This window comes from Paroedura picta, chromosome 2, assembly GCF_049243985.1.
Source record: "Paroedura picta isolate Pp20150507F chromosome 2, Ppicta_v3.0, whole genome shotgun sequence".
Taxonomy (NCBI): Eukaryota; Metazoa; Chordata; class Lepidosauria; order Squamata; family Gekkonidae; genus Paroedura; species Paroedura picta.
In genome coordinates, this window is record NC_135370.1 from 90,534,483 (window position 1) to 90,560,532 (window position 26,050).

Sequence of the window (26,050 nt, forward strand, 5' to 3'; positions counted from 1 at the left end):
AAGTACAAACTTAGCAAGTATCAAAGGAAAAGAGCACCTAGCTCAAATCTCACAACTGCTTGAGACTCCAGTCTGGTTCACATGTAGGAAGTGGACGTTTTTGCTCTAAACACACCAGCATTTGCCACTATGTGGCTCATAAACAGGAGACCCGTTTTGCTCATTCATTGGAGCACTTGTTGGAGAGCCAGAACTTGTCACAGAGGTATGACACACATCCAACTCAGACCATTTCACAACCTGAAGATACCTCATGGGACAGATACAGGGGAGAGGGTGTAACATAGGGAGTCTCTCTCTCTCTCTAATAAACGTATAAAGCCTTTTAAAAATTAGTGATCTAATTATTGTTAGTAGTGTGCAATAAGTTTCTTGTGCAAATACTTACTTCCTGCTTCCAGTGTACTTACAATTAATACTCTTCTCCACATTCTTTTAGATGTTATCTGGCTATTTAAATGTCAGTTACAAGGGTCACCTACCCTGACAAAAATTTTACATGTTGCCCAAAATAAAGGATAAAAGAATGGGATGGAAATAAACATCAAGTTCACAACAGGAGACACAAGCACTACTGAAGCTGTTGATCCAACAACCAGAGCTAAACTGATGCTGTTTATACAACTGAGTGCCTGCAGCTGTAGCAATGGCCTGGAATCTGCAGGCACTCTCCACTGGACCTTGTTCAGCATCCTGAAAAGCTTATGGTTACTCTAGGTCTCCAAACACATAGTGACCAGCAGACAGGCCTTGGAAAGCAAGCAGGGAAGCAGCAGCAGAAGCAGAAGCAGAAGCGTTGGTTCTTATATGCCACTTTTCTCTTCCTGAAGAGTCTATGACACATTATGCACGGTGGCAGCTACTCCACATGGCCGCCGTGACGTTGTGGCGGGGCAAAAAGCCCCACCGTCCCCGGTGTCTGCATGCGACCAGAGTTCGGCCAGCTGTCTGGGCGCAACGGCCCTGCACAGACAATGGGGGGCCGGAAGCGCCAGGAGCGCAGGAAAAAATGAATAATTCTGGAAAAAATGGATAAGTAAACAGTACTTTGCCAATTATTCCTGTTGGGAGCCAACACCCAGTCCCAACTCAACCCTGTCCTGGCTGCTAGAGCTGAGGGCAGCTGTGGCCCGAACTCATCCACCTGAAGAAGGCCAGAAACCCAGGCGGAGGTAGGAAGAGCAGGGCCAAGCTTAGACTTGGGGAAGGCTAGAATAGGAGAGTTTAAGAGGCAGCCCTGGCTAGCAAGAGGAAAGAGTAGATCAGGGTGATAGGCAGCAGGAGAAAAGGCAGGAAAGACTTCCTTTTGTAGTTTTCCAGATGAAGCAGATGGAAGGAGATTAGACTCAGGCCAGGTGGGGATAAGGCCAGGGAATCCTAGAATCCACATCTGGCCAGGGTGGAAGAAGCAGACTGAGCTCAGAGCAGGAAGAAAGCATATGGCAAGCCAGTCTAGGAAAAGAGTTGGACCTGGGTCCTCCTTGATTCTGAGACTGGTGGGCCAGTTGCCCTCCTTGGTGGTAGGATGGTGGATGGCAGGGAAACAGTCTCAAGTTTGGGGGAGGCCTCACATTTCCTTTGCAAAAAAATTAAAAAGTTTTCAGACTTTTTCCATGTGGCACATAATCTGTGAGAAAAACATTGCTTTAAGAAGCATTTGACTCATTCTAAACTGTAAAATATTTCATAGGAAGTTTTTACAACTTTCCTTTTTCTGTTGGAAAATGAGGGGGGAGAGAAATATGTGAGAAAGCTCCCCTCCCCCCATATCTTTACATCACTGAGAACAGGCCTGGGTACACTAGCTGAAATACCACATAAATATTAACAACAACATGGCATATACCTGGATTTTGAGGTAAGACTACAGATCCAGAGAAGTCTGAAAATGAGACATAACTTTCCCTTGAACTGATAGCGTCAGCTTTAAAAGTGATATGAGTGAAACCAGCAACACATGCCCTAATGAAAGGTAACAAGAAAAACAGTCATTAAGCTGCACTAGCATCAGAATTTGATCATTTCTTATCTGAAAGACTCAGGCCGATATGTTAAAAAACTTCAAAAAATACCTATAGGAACCAAGGGGAACTAGCTTCCCATTGCGATAGCCATGACTGGTTGATCCATCCCCAATTTCAATATCGTAATGAGTAACATTAGAGGAATGTTGCACATCTTTGACACATGCGATATAAGAATCTGATTTTTTATTGGTAAAATCCTCATAGGTGCCTGTCAAGGACTCATTGTTGCATTTCATTTCTGTATGGAAAAAAGTACATGATAAAATAATTTTAAAGGCTGAATAATAGGCAGTACAATTGCAACCACAAGAATAACAGAAGATTAGAGATAAAATATTCAACTTTTATGTCTTTCACAGTATTTAATTTGAAATTAAAAGGCAATAAAATTTAGACTCATGTATTTTAAGTGTTATTAGCTTTGCGAAATTATCTGATGGTTAGAATATGTCCTACAACCAAGAATGTATGCTCAAACATTTCTGAACAACAACTTTTAGAATATGGTTTTATTCATTAGCTCTTCAGTGTGTATAAAATAGTCCCGAAAGCACCAATTGGTGGTATCTTCTAGTATAGAACTGTTTGAAAAAGCAAACAGCTTCTCACCAACTTTTATTTGAAACTGAACAGAGTCCCTTTAGGTGTCAAAGTTTGTGTAACCTGGACACTGAGACAGCAATGGCACAGAGCCTTGAGGAATAAACCTCATGAAAGGGTTGTGGGTCATTGGCAGGTTATTCCGAGGTTCAATCCCCAGCATCCCCAGTTAAAAGGCTCAGGTGGGAGGTAGGGTGAAAGACCTCATCTTTAGACCCTGGAGAGCTGCTGCTGGTCTGAGTAAAGAATGATGACTTTGATGGACCAAGGGTCTGCTTCAGTATAAGGCAGCTTCATGAGTTCATAAAGCCTAAACCAAGTTTTTCTTATTTTTTAAAGGATACAACAAAAACTAATAGTATCTAGCACTCAGGCTTCTTAAGTGAAGGTCTGGGATCTCTATCAGTAATGAACAAGCCCCTATCCCAGTCTGCTCCGGAAATAATTTAGAAAACCAAGATTACATTTTCCATGGCTCCAACCGTCTCTGGATGTTGTTGCACAAGGTCATGGTAGCGTTGGAGTTAAAGAGAGGCAATTATATGAACTTGGGTTTTTCCTACTAAGTTTGGGGAAAAGGGAGGGAGTGCAGACCATGCAAATCAGGGCCAGTAGTTAGGGTCAATTGAAAGGGTTCTAATTAGGTAAAGACTCATGAAAGCACTCGGGTGTTTTAACTCTATTCTCACCTCCATAGCAAATGATTAAAGAAATATGCATTGATTTTCTCTTCATTTGATAATGCATCATTAGCAACATAAATACCCTGCTTCCACACAATGGATAACAGGAAGAGAATTACAGCAGGGGAACATTCCTGCTGCATGGGATAGGCACACAACCCAACATTGCTGTTTCCGTGTTGATAAATGACAGCCCCACAAAATTAGAACTTCCTTGAAGTTGGAGATCTGGATTCTAAGCGAATGGCTGTTCCTTTACACAAGATATGCAAACATCCACTGGAAATTTGAGTCCAGTAGCACCTTTAAGACCAACAAAGATTTATTCAAGGCGTCCACTGGGAAGCTCTCTCCATTTCTTGCATAAAGACAGATTTTTTAAAAATAAAATGACCAAACAAGTGATATTGCAATAGTTTTACCTTTTGATGTAATTATTACTGCATATGCTTTTAAGGGTCCATGAGTGGAATCAAAAGGGCTGAACTGAACTTTCAATGAATTGTGGCCTGTTGCCTTAACAGCAGGACTTTCCAAGGGAACTGGAGGATCTACACAGAAGAACAATGAAATGGTAACATGTTTATCAAGATATGGAAGAAATGTGAAGTCAACACCTCAACTCTCGTTTGAAAAGCTACAAAGAAACAACTTCCAATGCTTGTGTAGACACGACCAGCCATGCCACTCGTAATATAGTCACCAACAGGATCCACACCCCCATCTGAGGAATCTGAATGCCATCATCAGGAACCATAAGTGGCAGTAATATGGTCGATCCAGGCTCCTAAATGGCATTATGAATTTTAGCTGCAGCACAGAGAAGCCACTGCATGTTTGCAGTGACCTACAAGTAGTACTTTATGCTCATTTTAATAACATCTGTACACAGCCCGTGGCGCCACGGGCGCCACGGACTGTATAAAGGAGTAAGGGGTGGTGGGGAGGAGTTAGGGCGGGACCGGTCCGGGATAAAAACTCGGAGGGGTCCAATCAGGAGCCGCGAAGCGGCTCCTGATTGGCCCCTCCAAGTGTCCATCCCGGCCCAAGCAGGCAATGGGGAGCCGCGCAAAGCGCGGCTCCCCATTCCCTGCTTCACTGGCAAGGGAGCACCCGCCAGCCGCGCATAGCGCGGCTGGCGGGTGCTCCCTGCCTGGCGGACTGACGCGGCTGCCGGGGACTCCCGTCCGTTCTTCCGACGGACCTCTCAAAATGGCCGCCGCCCCCGACAGCCAGCAGCTGCCTCCGCCGCCGCCAGCTGGCCGCCACCGAAAATGGCCGCCGCAGCTGCAGCTCCAAGCCGGCACGCCCACGAGAGCAGCTCCAAGCCGGCACGCCCACGAGAGCCAGCAGAAAAACATTAACCCTGTAGGAGCCTTTCGCAGCTCCAAGCCGAGAGCCAGCAGAAAAAAAAACCCTGTAGGAGCCTTTCGCAGCTCCAAGCCGAGAGGCAGCAGAAAAAAAACCCTGTAGGAGTCTTTCGCAGTTCCAAGCCGAGAGGCAGCAGAAAAAAAAACCCTGTAGGAGCCTTTCGCAGCTCCAAGCCGAGAGCCAGCAGAAAAAAAAAACCCTGTAGGAGCCTTTCGCAGCTCCAAGCCGAGAGGCAGCAGAAAAAAAAACCCTGTAGGAGCCTTTCGCAGCTCCAAGCCGAGAGGCAGCAGAAAAAAAAACCCTGTAGGAGCCTTTCGCAGCTCCAAGCCGAGAGCCAGCAGAAAAAAAAAACCCTGTAGGAGTCTTTCGCAGCTCCAAGCCGAGAGGCAGCAGAAAAAAAAACCCTGTAGGAGTCTTTCGCAGCTCCAAGCCGAGAGCCAGCAGAAAGAAAAACCCTGTAGGAGCCTTTCCCAGCTCCAAGCCGAGAGGCAGCAGAAAAAAAAACCCTGTAGGAGCCTTTCGCAGCTCCAAGCCGAGAGCCAGCAGAAAAAAAAAACCCTGTAGGAGTCTTTCGCAGCTCCAAGCCGAGAGGCAGCAGAAAAAAAAACCCTGTAGGAGTCTTTCGCAGCTCCAAGCCGAGAGCCAGCAGAAAGAAAAACCCTGTAGGAGCCTTTCCCAGCTCCAAGCCGAGAGGCAGCAGAAAGAAAAACCCTGTAGGAGCCTTTCCCAGCTCCAAGCCGAGAGCCAGCAGAAAAAAAAACCCTGTAGGAGTCTTTCGCAGCTCCAAGCCGAGAGCCAGCAGAAAAAAAACCCTGTAGGAGCCTTTCCCAGCTCCAAGCCGAGAGCCAGCAGAAAGAAAAACCCTGTAGGAGCCTTTCCCAGCTCCAAGCCGAGAGCCAGCAGAAAAAAAACCCTGTAGGAGCCTTTCCCAGCTCCAAGCCGAGAGCCAGCAGAAAAAAAACCCTGTAGGAGTCTTTCGCAGCTCCAAGCCGAGAGCCAGCAGAAAAAGAACCCTGTAGGAGCCTTTCGCAGCTCCAAGCCGGCACGCCCACGAGAGCCAGCAGAAAAGCATTAACCCTGTAGGAGCCTTTCGCAGCTCCAAGCCGAGAGCCAGCAGAAAAAAAAACCCTGTAGGAGTCTTTCGCTGCTCCAAGCCGAGAGCCAGCAGAAAAAAAAACCCTGTAGGAGTCTTTCGCTGCTCCAAGCCGAGAGCCAGCAGAAAAAAAAACCCTGTAGGAGTCTTTCGCAGCTCCAAGCCGAGAGGCAGCAGAAAAAAAAACCCTGTAGGAGCCTTTCGCAGCTCCAAGCCGAGAGCCAGCAGAAAGAAAAACCCTGTAGGAGCCTTTCGCAGCTCCAAGCCGAGAGCCAGCAGAAAAAAAACCCTGTAGGAGCCTTTCCCAGCTCCAAGCCGAGAGCCAGCAGAAAAAAAACCCTGTAGGAGCCTTTCCCAGCTCCAAGCCGAGAGCCAGCAGAAAAAAAAACCCTGTAGGAGCTTTTCCCAGCTCCAAGCCGAGAGCCAGCAGAAAAAAAACCCTGTAGGAGCCTTTCCCAGCTCCAAGCCGAGAGCCAGCAGAAAGAAAAACCCTGTAGGAGCCTTTCGCACCTCCAAGCCAAGAGCCAGCAGAAAGAAAAACCCTGTAGGAGCCTTTCGCAGCTCCAAGCCGAGAGCCAGCAGAAAAAAAAACCCTGTAGGAGCCTTTCCCAGCTCCAAGCCGAGAGCCAGCAGAAAGAAAAACCCTGTAGGAGCCTTTCGCAGCTCCAAGCCGCCACGCCCACGAGAGCCAGCAGAAAAGCATTAACCCTGTAGGAGCCTTTCGCAGCTCCAAGCCGAGAGGCAGCAGAAAAAAAAAAACCCTGGAGGAGCCTTTCGCCGCTTCAAGCCGGCGCCCTGGGAGCCCCGGCAGCCGCCCACAGCGCAGCTGCTGGGTGCTCCCTGCCCTCATGGCCCCAGAACACAATGGAGCCGCCGGGAAAGCCGCAGAAGAACAAAAAAATGCAGAGGAGCCGCCACAGCCCAGCGCACCACACCTGGGACTCCCCGGCAAAAACTACGAGACGCCGAGGAGCCGCCGCCCGCCTCCTCTTTCAGGTAGCCTGTCCCTCGCCTGCCGCTCGCTCTGGTCCCCACCTGCTAGCGCCCATTGTCTTCTTCATACAATGGGCTTTTTTACTAGTTTATGATATAGTAATAACCATACTAAACAAAACTAGCACTAAAAACTGCAGCAGGTGCAACAATTTGCTAATGCCAACAGCAGGGAATGTAGCTCTTCCACAGTAATAAAAAACCCTTCCCTTAATGATTCAAACTTAGTATATTAATTGTGTCGACTGCTATTCAAATACTAGAATAAAGCCTGTTTTGTGAATGGAACTGATTGATACTCCAGACATATAATCAAACCATAAAACCATTTTCACAAGCCTGTATAATTGAATATTTCATGTATTCTTCAGTTGTGCAACATTGCTACATGCCAATTAATTTACAAATACGGTGAATACGAGAAAATATTGGAGTACAATTAATCTGCCATTGGTATAGTGAAAGTATTATACCTAAGCTAAATTGATCAGAAACACAATGGAGAATTTTGTCAGTTTTCATGAGATCCCAAAAATATTAGAAGTACATTGTATGTTGCTCAAAATATTACTAGAATATTTTAGTTATCTAATCACAAATTAATTTAGTCTTCTCTCTCTCTCTCTCTCTTTTTACAACTAATCCTTACATAACATGAAAATGTAATGCTAGTTATGTTGAAAAAAATATTTCTTGTTTGAAGGGATCACTTTGCCCTAGCCCAGTGGTCCCCAACCTTTCTGAGGTTGGGGACCGGCAGGGCATCGGGGCGCGGGCGTGTGGGCCACGCCCACGCATCGGCCGCGCCCGCGCATCAGGCCGCGCCCGCGCATCAGGCCACGCCCGCACGGGCGCGGCCGGCTCTGCTTCCCTCTCCCCGCCCTCCCGCAGTAAGAAGCATCCCGGGCCGCAAGCTTGCGGCCTGGGAAGTTTTTTACTGCGGGGGGGGGGGGGCGGGGAGAGGGAGCCACGGCCCGGCGCCATGGCCTTCATGGCCCGGCACCGGGCCGCGGCCCGCAGGTTGGGGACCACTGCCCTAGCCCACCGATTGCTATGATTACTAGCTATTCAATATGTGAAGCTGCAGATCAATCTCCGTTTTAGTTGCAGGTAACGGAATTGGTCTTGCATGGATTTAATACCTCTCAAATGTCTTCAATATATTTTCCCCAAAAGACACTTCCCACAATGATATACATGGCTAGACCGAATCCATTAAGCAAATTGCAGTTTCTATGCACTCCACTTACTGCATAGTTCTGGTAGATTATGCTGGGGACCATCTGAATTGAAGAGAATATGGAGTGCTATTGAGCACAATAGTTTTTAAGGTTACATTTGTATTTCTGAATAAAACCATTTTGTTATATATGTCAACATGGAGTAAAGAAGTCAGACTTAACTGACATAACTGGGGCACTATTTATTAATATAGTCTGCATTTAAGCAATGGGATAGTTAAGCAGGCATAAAAATAGTTTTTGTGTAAAATATGTTTTTAGTGTGATGTCCTGATTTTGCAGCATTTAAAAAATTGTTCTCTTTAGAAGGAGTACAACTTGAAATAAACTAGATGAGTGGTTTTCCACATATCAGACATTGATACTGAGGGCCACAGACAATACTTGGAAAATACATAGCAATTTTCAAGAGGGCATATACTTTACTTTTCATTACAAACACTTAAATGTTGTGGCCATAGCTATGTCTATCTTCTTTCTCTATTACCCGCTCCAATCTATGTCCATCATTCACCTTGTCATTTGGAAATGTGTTATCCCAAGCACATTTCCTCACCCCACAACCAACTTGGACAAGGAGGCTTGATGCTTACCAGTGATACTTGTAAGACACTTTTTTTCTTGAGGAAAGCTCATTTCCCCACACGAGTGGGTTACAATCTTAACATTATAGCTGACAAAATAACTCAGATCTTTTATTATAGCAACCTGATCTTTTGAGCTGTAATATGCCGTTTTGTTTAAAGTACCGCCTGAGATCTCAATACTGAAATTATTATAATTGCCATTAGGAGGAATCCAGCTTAGATTCAGTTCTGGTTGCTTAAGCACTGGTGCACAGTTCAGTGCTTTCACAGTTGCTGCATCTACAATGAAACAAGAAAAAGAGATGAAAATGGAAAATAGCTATTAAATTGACAGCATAACATGTAATGTCTGAATAACTGATTTATAGTCACATTGAAAGACACTTCATTTTCTCCTGCTGTGCTTTTACGGCCTTGTAACATACCTTCCGAAAGAGCCTGGTGGAAGAGCGCCATCTTACAGGCCCTGCAGCACTGTGTTAGCTCCAACAGAGCCCATAGCTGTTCTGGGAACGCATTCCATCAGTCGGGGTCCAGGGCTAAAAAGACCCTGGCCCTGGTTGAGGCCAGATGAACTTCCCATGGACCTGGGATCACCAGTTTATTCAGACCCACAGAGCAAAGAGCTCTGCAGGCGCATACAGAAAAAGACAGTCCTTCAGGTACACTGGACCCAGACCGTGGATGGCTTTAAGAGTTAATACCAGAACCTTGAACCTGATCCAATATTCAACTGGTAACCAATGCAGCTGCCTCAGCACCAGCTGGGTATGATTCCACACTTCCCCACATGCAGCCAGCTGGGTGACCTTGGGCTCATCACAGTCCTAATAGTGCTGTTCTGACTGAGCAGTCCTGTCAGAGCTCTCTTAGCCTGATCTACCTCACAGGGTGTCTATATAGCTTAGATTATTTGGGATTAGCGCCCCCTCTTGTAATTTTTAAGATTTCAAAGTTTTAGAAAAGCTCCCCCTACCCATGTCTCCATTATATGGATTTTTGATCTACACTTTAGAACCCAAGACAAAATTGTGCATGTTCAATACAGACACAGTAACAATTGCTCTAATTTATTTCATTAATACCCTACCTTTAGTGGCATATATCATTATCTTTTTCTTCATTACATCCTCAGAACAACCCTGTGAGGTACTTTAGGATGAGAGAATGTGACTGGCTGCCAACTCTGGGGGGCTTTTTGCACGGCTTCAAAATCGCACAATGGTTGCTAATTGGAAACGCTATTGATTTGCCTTAACGCACGACGTCGTAGACAATCTGCAACACTCCTGAAACCGATCAGCAAAAAGCGCTTCGTTGTAGCGCTTTCAGGGGAATCCCAAAAAGTGGATTCACCCTCCGGAAAGCGCTACACTCTTGCAAACAATCTGTAACACTAGCGATAAAGACCTGTGCGTTAACATTGTTGCGGTTTCTTCAAAGTCCCTCCTCCTGAGCCTGTCCTCCAAACTTCCGGCGAAGCGATCGCCATTTTTTTTTCTCCGAGCGAGCGGGGATAAACGCACCAGCGAGCCTCTTTCAGTTTAGAGGCTTCCCCGGCTTCAGTCCCTCCCCTTCAGTCACTAAGCACACACATTTAACACAGTCATTCAGCCGAAAATCGGCCCGTGAGAGGGGGGGGGAGGGGGGATTTTTTTTTTCCACTCCGAGGCAGCGTGGCCACGATCAAATGACAGCTCAAACAGAGGCTTCCCCGGCTTCAGTCCTTCCCCTTCAGTCACTAAGCACACACATTTAACACAGTCATTCAGCTGAAAATCGGGCCCGTGAGAGGGGGGGGAGGGGGATTTTTTTCTTTTCACTCGAGGCAGCGTGGCAACGATCATACGATCAAACGACAGCTCAAACACATTAGGCAGCTGGATGGGTCTCTCCGCTGCAACGAATCTACACAGATTCGTTACAATGGGTGTGTGTTTTTTTTTTTTAAAAACCTTTCTTAAAGGGAAAGGGGCTGTTTGGGAGCATGCTAACGGCTGCCCATTGGCTGCTTGACGGCCAGGGGCGGGACGAGCTCGGCAATAGCGCTTCCTTTCTAGCGATTTCTGCCGAGACCGGAAGCCTGTGGGAAACGCTACAAAACGCAACTGGATACCACTACAACGGCAGGTATGCATAACGACGAATTCCACTATTTTAAATGGCGATTTTTCATTCAGTGACCAATTTGCAACAAAGATCCCGGTGCGTAAAGCCCCTGGGTATTGGTGCCTTACTCCTGCCCTTAAGGGTGAGGGCACTGGACAGAATCTTGCTGAAGGGAACCAAAATCTGAAACTGCTTGTCTATGGAAGCCTCTTAAACATCATTTATATATGCCTTTAAAGGTCAAAATTGTATATATACACATATGTACTATTTGTATTCATCAACTTATGCTGTATAATTCCTGCTGTTGGTTTTGCATGATTTGACATAGGTTTACCCTCTCTTTCCTCTTTATAAATGTCACTGGCATAAAAAGGAGTGTTGGGATTTTCTCTTGCAATAGGATCATGCCATATCGATTCTGTTCTCAGCCTTTTTTCTGATTTTAGTTTGGCCCACTGTGATGTTCTGTGGCAGTCTGCTCCCACCTTGGGATGCTTCTGCTATACCTGGACTCGTCAGTTAATGGCTATCTGGCCTCCTATCTCATGTCAGGATAAGCATGGTCCCTTTATTCTTTGATTAGCTGGCTGATGGGGAACAGGCATCACTGTCAACCAGGGTTGTCCTTGTAAAATGCTTTTTGACATTCTCCTGATTTCAGGGGTTGGGTTTACTGTTGTGCACTCCTGTCAAGGAGCTGACAGGACCATCAGTGGCATGCATTCCACCACACCCCTTTTTCACTCCTGAATTAATACATAATCAGATAATTCTGTTTGCCCTACTATAAACAAATTGACTTCAACTTTGATGTTTACCTGTACAGTTAGACACGCTGGTAGAGTCTCCTTCAGTTCTGCCACTATCAACTTGTGCAAAGATTGAGAAATGATAAGAGGTTCCTGGCTTTAACTTCTGGATGAAAACAGTTTTGGTTGGGGAGTGGTAGGTGAAGTTCTCGCCAGGAAGATTTTCATTCTCTATGTATATTCTGTAAGTGTATCCTGAAGCAGCTTCATCTTCAATACTCCAACTTAAAGTTATTCCGTCTGTGCTGATATTTTTAACAATGATGTTAGAAACAGCACTGGGTTCTGCTCAAAAAGAGGAAAAGCATGTTAGTCCTGTTTACAGTATCCTGCAATTAATAAAAGATCATCTTCAAAACTTCATTTTGGAGCTCACTGCATTTCTGTCCAATTTACATACTAAAACTGAAATGGAAGTACAGTCAAAAGCCTTAGCCAACTCTCACTTTGTTGAAACCTAAACCATAGATCCCAAACCATAGATTTAAAAAAGATTTTTACTTTGTATCTCCCTACGTGTGTTGTTCATTATGCCAATAAAGGCTTACAGAAGCCTTTATTGGCATAATGAACAACACAAGCCTTTATTGGCATAATGAACAACACATCTGTATCTATCCAAAACCAACCCACCACCATATAAACCCTTGTGCCAGCTTAAGTTCAGTTCTATCATCCAACACAGCACAGCCAGAAACTGATAAGAACTAAAATATTCCTACTTTCTGCGAACATTTGTACTCAAGCCCTTCAAATCAGCTTATTTAGCTGTGGAAAGCAACAATTTAACTCCAGAAAGAATAAGCTGGATGGGGGATACGCTTCTAGGTAGCACTGTGTGTGAACGAGACCTTGGGGTACTTGTGGATTGTAAACTGAACATGAGCAGGCAGTGTGATGCAGCGGTAAAAAAGGCAAATGCCATTTTGGGCTGTATCAACAGAGCCATCACATCAAAATCACAAGATGTCATAGTCCCATTGTATACGGCACTGGTCAGACCACACCTGGAGTACTGTGTGCAGTTCTGGAGGCCTCACTTCAAGAAGGACATCGATAAAATTGAAAGGGTACAGAGGAGAGCGACGAAGATGATCTGGGGCCAAGGGACCAAGCCCTATGAAGATAGGTTGAGGGACTTGGGAATGTTCAGCCTGGAGAAAAGGAGGTTGAGAGGGGACATGATAGCCCTCTTTAAGTATTTGAAAGGTTGTCACTTGGAGGAGGGCAGGATGCTGTTTCTGCTGGCTGCAGAGGAAAGGACACGCAGTAATGGGTTTAAACTTCAAGTACAACGATATAGGCTAGATATCAGGAAAAAGTTTTTCTCAGTCAGAGTAGTTCAGCAGTGGAATAGGCTGCCTAAGGAGGTGGTGAGCTCCCCCTCACTGGCAGTCTTCAAGCAAAGGTTGGATACACACTTTTCTTGGATGCTTTAGGATGCTTAGGGCTAATCCTGCGTTGAGCAGGGGGTTGGACTAGATGGCCTGTATGGCCCCTTCCAACTCTATGATTCTATGATTCTATGATTCTAAGCACTCCTGGGACAGAGATGGACTCTAAGAGAAAGACATTCATTTTATTGACTTACTTGTAAAGAGACTTATGCTCTTTGGCTTTCCTTCAGTTGTGTTATCTGCTGCAACTGAGTATATGTTGAATGTATAATTAACACCAGGTGTTAACTTTGAAATGGTAGCGTTAGTACTTTGGGTTGTCTTGTTCTCATAAGGACCATTTTCTCTCCTAATGTGCATTCTGTAGGAGTACGTGTGAGAAGCTATATCCATGTTTACCCATGATAAATTGACTTCTACTGAACTGATATCCATTGCTGTGATGTTGGAGACAGAACTAGGAACTGTTGTGGGAAAAACCCAATTAACAGTTAAAATTTATCTTGTACAATACAGTGCACAACATTATATGTAGTAATTAGCAAGCTGACTTTAAAGAGTAAAATGTACTGTTGCAGTTCCTTTAAAGTGAAAGGCAGTGATACATTGGAAATGAAGGAAGAAAAACAAAAAGGACATATTCAAAATTAAAAGGCACTCCTAGCTTGATGCGATACGTCACCCCCAGGCTAGATTACTGTAACTTGCTCTATGCAGGCCTATCCTTGTCCCTGATCTGGAAATTATAATTGGTCCAGAATGTGACTCCCTGGATTCTTACAAGGGCCCTATGAAGAGCCCACATTCAACCTGCTCTCCAGCAGCTACACTGGCTGAGTTCTGGATCAGGTTCAAGGTATTGGTCCTAACCTTCAAAGACTTAGGTGGTTTGGGACCTGCATACCAGAGGACTGCCTCTCCAAGGACACTGCCCCAAAGAGCGCTCTGCTCTGCCAATTCTAATCTGCTGATGCTCTCTGGCTCCAGGGAAAAGTTCTTAGCCACAATGAGAGCCAGGGCTTTTTCAGCCCTGAATCCATCCTGGAGAAACCCAGGCCCTATCAGAACTGCCAGGTTCCACAGCGCTCTCCACCAGGCAAATGTTTGATTCAAATGTATGCACCTATTGACACCTGAAGTCGCCGATCCCCCTTTACCCCCTTTCATCTAAACCTGGGCACATAAATCTAAATTTTAGACCCACTGGATCCCAGGCATTTTGGGTAGTGTCAGAGCATGTTTCTTAACTGTAAAAGGTTATAGAGGTTTTATGTACCAGGGTTTTAATTCCTCTGTTAGCTTACACAAGAATATTGGAGAGGGATGGCCTGAAAACACACAAAAAACCAATAACTCAGTCATTCTCCAAGGACATGCTCTAGGGTCATGCTCTCTCACCAGGTAATGTCCCTAATGAGAGGAAGAACAGAGAAAAATCTCACATGCTCAAAAGCCATTAGGAAAGCCATAAAAATACTTGTCCCTCGGATATGTGAGAGACAGACAACAATAAGTAGCCTTATACCTTTCTGAGTCCCATGAAGTCAGAAAGGTGGAACACTGTAGGATGGCACTGCAAGTGGAAAACTCCTTTTGCACCTGCACTTATTAGACTTTATTTTTACTAAGCCAGGAAAGTTTCATCACCCCACTGCACTGAAACCAGAACACTGAGCAAGCCATATTTCAGATCTTGTGAGAGTAGGCATGGATAGGAAATTCAGGAACACAGCTACCGTCACTGCATATGACAGACCAGCATGAAAGAAGACTGGATAGACTTATTAGCTTCCTTGACTACCTGGTTTACCTCTATAATCACCAAGCTACTTCTGACCTATGGTGATCCTAAGAATTAATGACCTCCAAAATGTCTTATCATTAACATTATCGTTCAAGTCTTGCAAAACAAGGGCCATGACTTCCTTGATTGAGTCAATCCATCTCATGTTGGGTCTTCCTCTTTCCCTAACTACCCTCAATGTTTCCTAGTTTTATTATCTTTGCCACTGGGTTGAGTTCTCATTATGCCACCAAAGTACAACAGCCTCAGTTTTGTCATTTTAGCTTCTAGAACAGTGGTCCCCAACCTGCAGACCGCGGCTTGGTGCCGGGCCGCGAAGGCCATGGCGCCGGGCCGCGGCTCCCTCTCCCCGCCCCCCCCGCAGTAAAAAAATTCCCGGGCCGCAAGCTTGCGGCCCGGGAAGCTTCTTACTGCGGGAGGGCGGGGAGAGGGAATCAGGGCCGGCGGCGCCCGTGTGGGCGCGGCCCGATGCGCGGGCGCGGCACCCGGGCGCGGCCCGATGCGCAGGCGCAGCACCCGGGCGCGGCCCGATGTGCGGGCGCGGCACCCGGGTGCGGCACGCGGCCCGATGCGTGGGCACGGCACACGGGCGCGGCCCGATGCGTGGGCATGGCCCGCGCGGGCCGTGCCCCGATGCCCTGCCGGTCCCCAACCTCAGAAAGGTTGGGGACCACTGTTCTAGAAGACTTCAGGCTTGAATGACCCAGAACTCACTTGTCTTTTTGGTGGTTCATGGTATCTGTAAAATTTTCCTCCACTAACATATTTCAAATGAATCAATGTTCTTCCTCTCAGCTTTCTTTCTTGTCCAACTTTTATTCCCATACATAGTAATGAGAGCCAGTTTGGTGTAGTGGTTAGGAGTGCGGACTTCTAATCTGGCATGCCAGGTTTGATTCTGTGCTCCCCCACATGCAACCAGCTGGGTGACCTTGGGCTCGCCACGGCACTGATAAAACTGTTCTGACTGGGCAGTGATATCAGCCCTCTCTCAGCCTCACCCACCCCACAGGGTGTCTGTTGTGGGGAGAGGAATGGGAAGGCGACTGTAAGCCGCTTTGAGCCTCTTTCAGGTAGGGAAAAGTGGTATATAAGAACCAACTCTTCTTCTTCTTCTTCTAATGGGGAATACTATGGTATGAATTATCTTGATCAACAGTGACACATCCTTACAATTAAGAATCTTTTATTTATTTGACTTGTATATTGCCCTCCCAGCAGACTGGCTCAGGGCGATGAGCAACAATAAACAGTAACAATAATATAAGTTAAAAATTAATATACATTATAAATCCATTTAAAACACATTCCATAACTAGCAGCAGCAATCCACATATTTCCAGCATAATCTCTGTTCAGTGATGTTTCCATGGGAGGTCACAGAATTATAAACTAGAATCAGAGTTGTAAGGGGCTATACAGGCTAACCCAACCCCCTGCTCAATGCAGGATCAGCCTAACATATGTCTTTTATAGGGAAAGGGATTCCTTTTCCAAATCCAACTTGAACCTCTGGCATTTCTCATTTCATATATGGTAGCTGGAGCAGGATTGTGCAAGCACAGAAAAACTTATGCCTTAAAGGTGCTACTGGATTAGAACTTTGTTTTCAGAATGTGACTTGGCTCAGATTTTCTGAAAAAACTAATTGCTGCCAATTCATGCTTGATTTGGATTTCTCCAAAGTGAATCATCATCCCCCATTGGTTTTAAATGGCCCAAATCAGAGCAGTCTGAATCGATCAGGACTGATTTGGGAAACTTAAACTTTAAAGGGATATAAGTATTGACTTTTCCTGCTCCTGCAGCTGGTCTTTCCTGGGTTTTGACCTGGTTTCCAGAACAACAAGGGGCAGGGAGAAGATGTATCCTGACAGACTAATGGCAACAGCCCCTTAGGGGGAGCTAGAGCCAATCACTGCAAGGCATTTTGCAAATGCACCTGCAATGAGATCTGGAGGTTTGTGAAGTTTTTGCAGACTTCAGTCAAGGTAGTGGGGAGGGAGAGGGGTTGTCCAATAAGAAAAGCAGGTTTGGGGGGAAACTGCTTTTTGGCCAATCACAGAAGGTGGTTCTTTTTTGAAAGCCTTTTGTGCATGATCAGAGGGCATAAAAGCTAGAATCTGGCTAAACCTAATTCTATTGCTTTGCTGTTGAATCTGGTGAAGAGATGTGTGGTTGTAGCTTCGGCTCACTGCTGCTCTATCTACTTCTATCTGGTCTGTGTGGAGTGGACTACTTAGGAATCAACTGGACTATTTCTGATCTTTTCTGGAGAAGATTTCAAATTGTTTGGTTTGAAGAAAATCTTTTTTAAAAGTTTTCCTCTTTTTGAAAATAGGTGCTGGTTAGGTGGTGGTGGGGGTTGCCAATGGCCTTACAACCTCTTTGTTTTATTCTTTGTTCTTTTAAAATTGTTTTTGTTGTTGTTATTTTTGGGCCTGCTTCTTGTGTCTGTGTGGGACCTATGGATGGGTAAATAAAAGCACTTACCAAGCCTTCCTTTTTTGGCCCTAGTTTCTAGTTTCTTTTTTTAGGTTTTTAATCTGTTTTGTACATGCATGTGTGAGAGAGTGTGTGGCTGGTTTTTCTTGGTTTATATTGTGTAGTTGCGTTTTTGAGGGTAAGTGAAGAGGAAAACAAAAGACTTCAGGCCTACTGTTGCCTGGTTTGATTTGGAGTTTCCTATTGGAATTCTGTTTCTCTGGTTTGCAATTTTTTTTTGCATTGATTTTGCCCTGAAAGATTTGTGTGGTTGGGTGTGTGTGTATGTGTAGGTCTCTTGGATTGTGATTCTGTGCGGCAGCACTGTGTTGATTTGAGTTAGCATTTGCCATGATGGGGCACTGTGTTCAGTTCTGCTGCTGGAAGGGCAGTAAGGTACCCCTATCTGACCTCTACTATGATTCTCTGGTCTTGGCCTTTTTCCCGTCATAGGAAACAATAGAGGTCAGATGGGGCACCCTGTTTGGGTGCCCACAGAATAGGACTCCTGGACCAATCTTTTTGAAACTTGGGGGCTCTTTTGAGGAGAGGCTCCAGCAGCTATGTTACAAATTTGGTGCCTCTACCTCGACCCCCACCTCCAACCAAAGAATAGAATAAAGACTTCATTTCCCATTGACTTTAGTTATCCCATAGGTTATAACAAAGCTGAATTGCCTGAACTCCCTATACTGATAAAGGGATACAGGTGATTCGAGCATACCCAGATTGATTCAGTTGAATAAATCCAAATTTTTAAATGATTTTTTTGCACATGCTTGCTTTGTTTTGCAGCTTCAGACCAACATGGCTACCTACCTGATCTGACTTCAAAGTTCAGTTTAGTCTTGACAAACTTCACAAATTTAATTACTTCAAGATTAAGAGGGCTCCAAATAATTCTGCTGCCTGCTATAACTATAATTGACAAATGGGTGGCAGAATATATCATACTGTATATGTTTCTTAAAAGTGAAATACTGAAGACTCAAATCACAAACAATTCCCTTGAGAAGAAAAGATGGAAGGAGCCTAAGGAAGCCAAGGTGGCTCCATAAGAATTTGTCAAATGATTTGAGGAATAAAAAAGAGTCATTTAGGAAATGTAAGGAAGGCCTTATACCAAGGATGAGTATGAAAAAATAACCAATAATTGTACGGAGAGTGTTAGAAAAGCTAAACCTCAATATGAGCTTAGGCTAGCAAGAAATGCTGAACAGAGCAAAAAAGGCTTCTTTCAAGTAAGAAAAAGAATAGGGACAGCGTAGGACAACTGCGAGGACAAGAAAGTGAAATTATAACAGATGCTGATGAAGAGAAGGCTGAACTGCTTAACTCTTATTTCTCCTCAGTCTTCTTTTGTGAGGGAAATAGTGCTCAATGTGGCAAAAACGTAACACAACATGGGGGATGGGAATGGTGGCCTAGGTTCACTGTTGGAGCAGTCCACAAACACTTAGTTTCTTTAAATGAAACAAAGTCTTCTGGGCCAGATTAATTGCATCCAAGGGTACTAAAAGAACTTGCAGATGTAAACTCTGAACCACATGATATTCTTGTTGACAAGTTGGTAAAAAGCGGTATGGATCCTAATTCTGTCAGGTGGATCAATAGCTGGTTGACAGATCGTACAAGAGGGTACTTGTTAATGATTCAGCATCCTCTTGGAAAAGAGTGACAGGTGGAGTACCTCAAGGATCTGTCCTGGGGCCTGTGTTGTTCAACATATTTATAAATGATTTGGTTGAGGGATTAGAGGGGTTTGCAGATACAATTTGCAGATGATACTAAACTGGGAGGGGTAGCTAACACAACTGAAGACAGCAAAAGAATACAGGATTATCTTGATAGGCTCGAGAAGTGGACTAAACTGAATAAAATGAAGTTCAATAGGGAGAAATGTAAAGTTCTCCATTTAGGTAGGAAAAACCAAATATAGTAATATAGGATGGGGGAGACTTGTCTTGGCAGTAGTATGTACAAAAAGGATCTAGGAGTCTTAGTAGATCATACATTGAACATGAGTCAACAGTGTGACTCGGCAGATAAAAAGGAAAATGGGATTTGGGGCTGTATCAAATGGAGTATCGTGTCCAGATCACGAGAGGTGATGGTACCACTGTACTCTGCTCTGTGTTCAGTACTTTTGGGCACCCCAGTTGAAGAGGGATGTAGACAAACTGGAGAGGGGGGCAACAAAGATGGTTAGGGGTTTGGAGACCAAGATGTATGAAGAAAGGTTGGGGAAGTTTGGTCTGTTTATCCTGGAGAGGAGACTACTATTGACTCTATCATCATCATCATTATATTCCGCCTCCCTCCGGAGGCTCGAGGCGGGTTACATAAAACAATCCCATTAAAACAATATCATAAAAGCATGAACCCATAACTAATCCTTAATAACATAGTTAAAGCAGGCCAAGAGTGGCGGCAAGGTTCAATAACTAACCCGATCTCTACCCCCACTAAAAGGGAAGTGGAGGGGGGCTGCTGACATACTCAACTGCCGCTTCGTGAGGGGGGGGCAGATCTTCATAGCTGCCCGGCCTCAACCAAAAGCCTGGCGGAAGAGCTCCGTCTTGCAGGCCCTGCGGAATGTTGAAAGTTCCAACAGGACCCTCAGCTCTTCCAGGAGCTAATTCCACCAGGTCGGGGCCAGGACCGAGAAGGCCCTGGCCCTGGCCCTGGCCTCAACCAAAGAGGGTCGGACATATTCTGTGGGGAGCATAAGGAGATTAATGGACCCTTAGAAAGGTTGGGCCAAAGCTGTGGATTCCCCCATGTCTTCAGAATTCTCAGAAATGTTACATTCTAATCCTTATACTTCTGGGACCCATTGAGGTCAATGGGTTTAGAAGGGTGTAACTCTGCTGAAAATTGCATTGTAAACCTGGATTTAACTGTAATTTAGAATGCCAGAATTGGGAAGAATTGGGAAGAGCTTCACCTGCATGCCTGTTTTCCCAGACACTTAATGGAAAATCCAAGAAAAGTGGGATTCTGTCTTCCTTAGGGAAGGGCAGAAAAATAAATCATGCACAAAAGCCCAACATAAACCTGGTTTCACATATATGTCTTGGCTTAATGATGGTTTCTTGTAACATCTTCGTGACATGCAATGCAATCCTACGCAAACATAGTCAGAAACAAGTCTCACTAACTCATTAATACTTATACTCCTAGATAAACATGCATTGAACAGAACTCTTAATGCTTACTTGTAAAGGTGGAGTCAGTATATGCATCTCCACTTGTTCCACCAATTTCTGGATATATTGTGAATGTATATAATGTACCAGGCTCCAGGTTGCTAATTACTGCAGTGATGTTAGTTGTGTTTTCTGTCCTATTATGTCCATTTCCATCTATTATAATTATTATGTAGCTGTAGTTATGAGCATTTTGATCTGCGTTGTTCCATGTTACATTTATGGTTGTGGCATTGATGTTGGTAAAAAGAACGCCAAAGACACAAGTGGGCACTGTTAAAAGAAGAGGGATTGTCTAACTTTCAATAAATACCACTGAAAAAATGTATCAATGCGTTGTTAGATAATTCGGCCAGAAAATCTTTTGACATTGACACAGAGTTGTTTCAGTCCAATCTGCGAAAATTTATCAAAGCATGGACATTTCCATAATCAAAATATAGTGAAAGGATACAGATATGACTTCTGAGCGTAAACATTCTAAAAAGTTTTATTTATATTCTACTTTCAGTCACTACATTCACAATACAAATCTATACGGAGCTACATCTTCCTAAGCCCACAGAAATAAATGGGCTTAGAAAAGTGTAACCAAGTTTAGGATCTCACTGTAACAAATTAGTGCTAACCTTCATGCCAACATTGTTACTTCCTGGGTTGTTAAACCTAGGATTCCTGCATTGCACTGTTGAATGAGAAGAGGGTGAAGATGATGTTGGGCTCACAGTTTACTTTCTCCTGAATGCCCTCTTTAACTAATGGCCCACATGTTCTCAACGATCTGTTACTTCTTATAGGGCTGTAATTTATTTATTTATATTTTATTTTATTTTTATTTATTTATTTATTTATTTATATCAGGCCACTTCTCTGGCCTGATATATGTCCTCCATGGTAATCCAGATATTGGGGGAAAAGGGCTGTGTGTGAACATGCGCATATATATACACATGCTTATCATGGGGGGTTGGAATGCTAAAGTAGGAAGCCAAAAGATAACCCGGATTACAGTCAAGTTTGGCCTTGGAGTACAAAATGAAGAAGGGCACAGGATGGTAGAATTTTGTCAAGAAAATACAATGGTCATAGCAAATACTCTCTTCCAACAACTCAAAAGGTGACTCTGCACATGGACATTACCAGACAGTCAACACAGAAATCAGATTACTATATGCTTTGCAGCCAAAGATGGAGAAGTTCTATACAGTCAGTAAAAACAAGACCAGGAGCTAATTGTGGTTCAGATCATCAGCTTCTTGTTGCAAAATTTAGGCTTAAATTGAAGAAAGTAGGGAAAAGCACTAGGCCAGTCAGGTATGAACTAAATCATATCCCTGGTGAATATACAGTAGAGGTGACAAACAGATTTAAGAAATTAGATCTGATAGACAGAGTGCCTGAAGAACTATGGACGGAGGTTCGCAACATTGTACAAGAGATAGCAACTAAAAACATCCCAAAGAAAAAGAAATGCAAGAAATCAAAATGGCTGTCTGAGGAAGCTTTACAAATAGCTAAGGAGAGAAGGGAAGTGAAAGGCAAAGGAGAAAGAGAAAGATACACCCAACTGAATGCAGAATTCCAGAGAAAAGCTAGAAGATATAAGAATGGCTTCTTAAATGAACAGTGCAGACAAATAGAAGAAAGCAACAGAATAGGGAGGACCAGAGATCTTTTCAAGAAAATTGGAGATATGAAGAGAACGTTTCATGCAAACATGGGTGTGACAAAGGACCAAAATGGTAGGGACCTCACAGAAGCAGAAGAGATTTTAAAAAGGTGGCAAAATTATACAGAGGAACTATACAAGAGCGAGCTTAACATCCCTGATAACCACAATGGGGTAGTTACTGACCTGGAGCCAGACATCCTGGAATGTGAAGTCAAATGGGCCTTAAGAAGTCTGAGCAACAATAAAGCTAGTGGTGGTAACAGCATTCCAGTTGAACTATTCAAAATCTTAAAAGACAATGCAGTAAAAGTGCTATACTCAATATGCCAGCAAATTTGGAAAACTCAACAATGGCCACAGGATTGGAAAAGGTCAGTTTACATTCCAATCCCAAAGAAGGGCAATGCCAAAGAATGTTCAAACTACCGCACCATTGCACTAATTTCTCATGCTAGCAAAGTTATGCTCAAAATCCTACAAGCTAGGCTCTAGCAATATGCGGACCGTGAACTTCCAGAAGTACAGGCAGAATTTTGAAGAGGCAGAGGAACTAGAGCTCAAATTGCCAACATACGCTGAATCATGTAGAAAGCTAGGGAGTTCCAGAAAAACATCTACTTCTGCTTCATTATGCTAAAGCTTTTGATTGTGTGGAACACAACAAATTGTGGCAAATTCTTAAAAAGATGGGAATACCAGAGAATCTTATCTGTCTCTTGAGAAACCTATATGCAGGTCAAGAAGCAACAGTGAGAACCGGGCATGGAATCACTGATTGGTTCAAAATTGAGAAAGGAGTTCAGCAAGGCTGTATACTGTCGCCTTGCCTATTTAACTTGTATGCGATGCACATCATGAGAAAGGCAGGGTTAGATGAGTTAGATGAATTGGGATTAAGATTGCAGGGAGAAATATCAACAACCTCAGATATGCAGATGATACCACTCTAATGGCAGAAAGTGAAGAGGAACTAAAGAGCCCGTTGATGCAGGTGAAGGAGGAGAGTGCAAAAGTTGGCTTGAAACTCAACATCAAGAAAACAAAGATCATGGCATCCGGCCCTCTCAATTCCTGGCAAATAGATGGGAAAGAAATGGAAGCAGTGACAGATATTATTTTCCTGGGTTCCAAGATCACTGCAGATGGGGACTGCAGAAAAGAAATTAAAAGATGCTTGCTCCTGGGGAGGAAAGGTCTGGCAAATCTAGATAGCATCCTAAAAAGCAGAGACATCACCCTGCCAACAAAAGTGAGTCTAGTCAAGTCTATGGTCTTCCCAGTGGCAATGTATGGCTGCAAAAACTGGACCATAAGGAAGGCCGACCGTCAAAGAATTGAGGCTTTTGAACTCAGGTGCTGGAGAAGACTCTTGCAAGTCCCTTGGACTGCAAGGCAAACAAACCGGTCAGTGCTAGAGGAGATCAGCCCTGACTGCTCCTTAGAAGGCCAGATCCTGAAGGTGAAACTCAAATACTTTGGCCACCTCATGAGAAGGAAGGACTCCCTGGAAAAGAGCCTAATACTGGGAGCGATCGAGGGCAGAAGGGGACAAAAGAGAATGAGGTGACTGGATGGAGTCACTGAAGCAGTAGGTGAGAACTTAAATGGACTCCGGGGAATGGTAGAGGACGAAGGCCTGGGGGATCATTGTCCATGGGGTCGCGATGGGTCAGACACGACTTCGCACCTAAGAACAACAACAAATATATATATGTTTCTTCTGCAGAGGTATGGAAACCATATATATATATATATATATATATAGGATTCAACAGACATCACAGGGAAGAAGCTGTTGTTAGTCTACCTCATTACTATTGTAGGTATCCCCTGTGCAAGCACCGGGTCATGTCTGACCCTTGGGGTGACGTCCTCTAGTGTTTTCATGGCAGACTCAATACGGGGTGGTTTGCCAGTGTCTTCCCCAGTCATTACTGTTTACCCCCCAGCAAGCTGGGTACTCATTTTACCGACCTCGGAAGGATGGAAGGCTGAGTCAACCTTGAGCCGGCTGCTGGGATTGACCTCCCAGCCTCGTGGACAGACAGCTTCAGTCAGCATTTCTGCTGCCTTACCACTCTGTGCCACAAGAGGCTCTTTTACTCTATCTCAATTCTATCGTACTTGGTTTGACCTATGGCAAAGGTATGCAGTGTACCTCTGACACACAAAAATACGTAGTGCCTCGACAACATCGTGTAGCTTTAGTTACTTACTTGTATAAATTGATGCAGTTGTGGAATCTCCTTTAGTTGCATCTGCTTTTGGAAATATTGTGAATGTGTACATTGTACCAGGTTCCAAGTCTCCAATAGTTGTCCTGGTGTCATTAGTTAATACACTCATTCCAGTTCCATCTTTTTCAAAGACTATTTCGTAAGTGTAGTTAGCAGAATTTGTGTCGGTGTTGTTCCATCTTAAATTGACTGCTGTGGAATTGATGTTTCCGATGTGGAAGCCAGATACTGCATTGGGCTCTGTTTTTGTTTTTATTTCAAAAAAGGGAATTATTTGCACATCCAAAACAAAATATCATTTCATTTTTAAATTATGCTGTTTTGTCAGACACATCTGTTATATTTTAATGGTTCCAATCTTAATTGATGTTACTGACTATTGTATGTTTTGTTGTAAACCACCCTGAGACAGCTGTGCTGAGAGGGGTAGTTACAAAAAATAAATATGTTTTTGCTTTTGGTATCCAATGATAGCTTTTGCTTATAATGTATGTCCCCCCCCCGCCCCCAAATTAGTGTTATTTGGTCTTTGCGCTGACATATAAAGCCTAACTTAGCTCATACTCATCAAGATACAACAGAAGGTAATGAAGATAGTAACTATATGGGTGCAAATATGATTTTCCTTGCTTCCATGGTGGATTGCTAGAGGATGGTGTTTAAAATACTTATCCATTGTTCCTCTTAATATATGTGAAATAGCCTGGGGGTGCAACGTGTCTGGGGTGTCTGAATTAGAATAGGGCCAATCAGGGAGCAGCCAGCAAAGCTTGCCGCACCCTGACTGGCCCTGCCCATACTGCTTCTGCCCTCCATTCCTGAATGCTAGCCTCTTTGCTCTCAGACATGCCTTGCTGCAGAGCCAGCAGCAGGCCAGGGGAGAGGGCCCTGGGTGAAGGGTGGTGGTGGAGGGGGCGAGCACTCCAGGCTGATAACAACCCCCCTCCCGGGGCTGCTAATGAGCTCTGTGAGGAGCTGTATGTGGTCCTGCCCTCTGACAACCTCCCTCCCAGGGCTGATAACGACCTCCCTCCAGTCCTGCCCTGATGACAACCTCCACCCCGGGGCTGTTAATGACTTCCCTCCCACCCTGTGCTAAGAGCCCGTCCTGCTAACGAGCTCCGTGCTGTCCTGCCCTGCTAACAAGTTCCATCCCAGGCCTGCTGATGAGCTGGTCAGCCCCTGCCTGTGCTGCTTCATCCGGCTGCAAGCTTCTCCAGAGTCCAAGTGGCCCAAAGCCTCCTTAAATGGCATGGGCGGGGGGTGGGCAGGTGGGGGCCCTTTCAAAGCCCATTCTTAGGAATGGGCTTTGAAGCTAGTATTTAAAATAAGATAATGTAAGGTTGCCACACCATTAATCTTCTAATCCACAATCTAGTGGTAGCAAAAGGAATTCTAGATATGTGTGTGGTAGAGCAGAATAAAGTTGGAAGAGGTGAACTCCTCATTGAGGCACAGCTGTTAAAAAATTGAGCTAGCAGAGGAAACTCCACATCTCTTGTGGTAAGATCCACGTTCCTATAGAACAACCTATAAACTAAATAGATTTATAATCCCCACATTTAATTTCTAGAGATCCTACTATACCCCCCATGAATGGCAGGTAAAAAAGATACCATTTACTTTCTGAGCAGACTACGAACTTAGGCAGCTTACAATAAAACATTCATAATTTAATAAAAACTCAGTAAATCCCCCCAAACTAATCCTCCAAGAATGGCAGCTAAAAAG

General features: G+C 44.4%; 1 protein-coding gene across 1 annotated transcript in view; it reads right to left on the reverse strand.

The window, feature by feature from the left end:
• The window catches only part of PTPRJ (protein tyrosine phosphatase receptor type J), a 130,052-nt gene that overhangs the window by 23,382 nt on the left and 80,620 nt on the right, over nucleotides 1–26,050 (reverse strand). The window contains exons 9-16 of the mRNA XM_077321570.1: nucleotides 24,299–24,559; nucleotides 20,420–20,683; nucleotides 13,108–13,377; nucleotides 11,526–11,801; nucleotides 8,602–8,874; nucleotides 3,733–3,861; nucleotides 2,073–2,265; nucleotides 1,847–1,962 (exon numbers count right to left, since the gene is read on the reverse strand). Coding sequence (XP_077177685.1) covers nucleotides 1,847–1,962; nucleotides 2,073–2,265; nucleotides 3,733–3,861; nucleotides 8,602–8,874; nucleotides 11,526–11,801; nucleotides 13,108–13,377; nucleotides 20,420–20,683; nucleotides 24,299–24,559 — 1,782 coding nt within the window. The remainder of the gene's footprint in view (nucleotides 1–1,846; nucleotides 1,963–2,072; nucleotides 2,266–3,732; nucleotides 3,862–8,601; nucleotides 8,875–11,525; nucleotides 11,802–13,107; nucleotides 13,378–20,419; nucleotides 20,684–24,298; nucleotides 24,560–26,050) is intronic.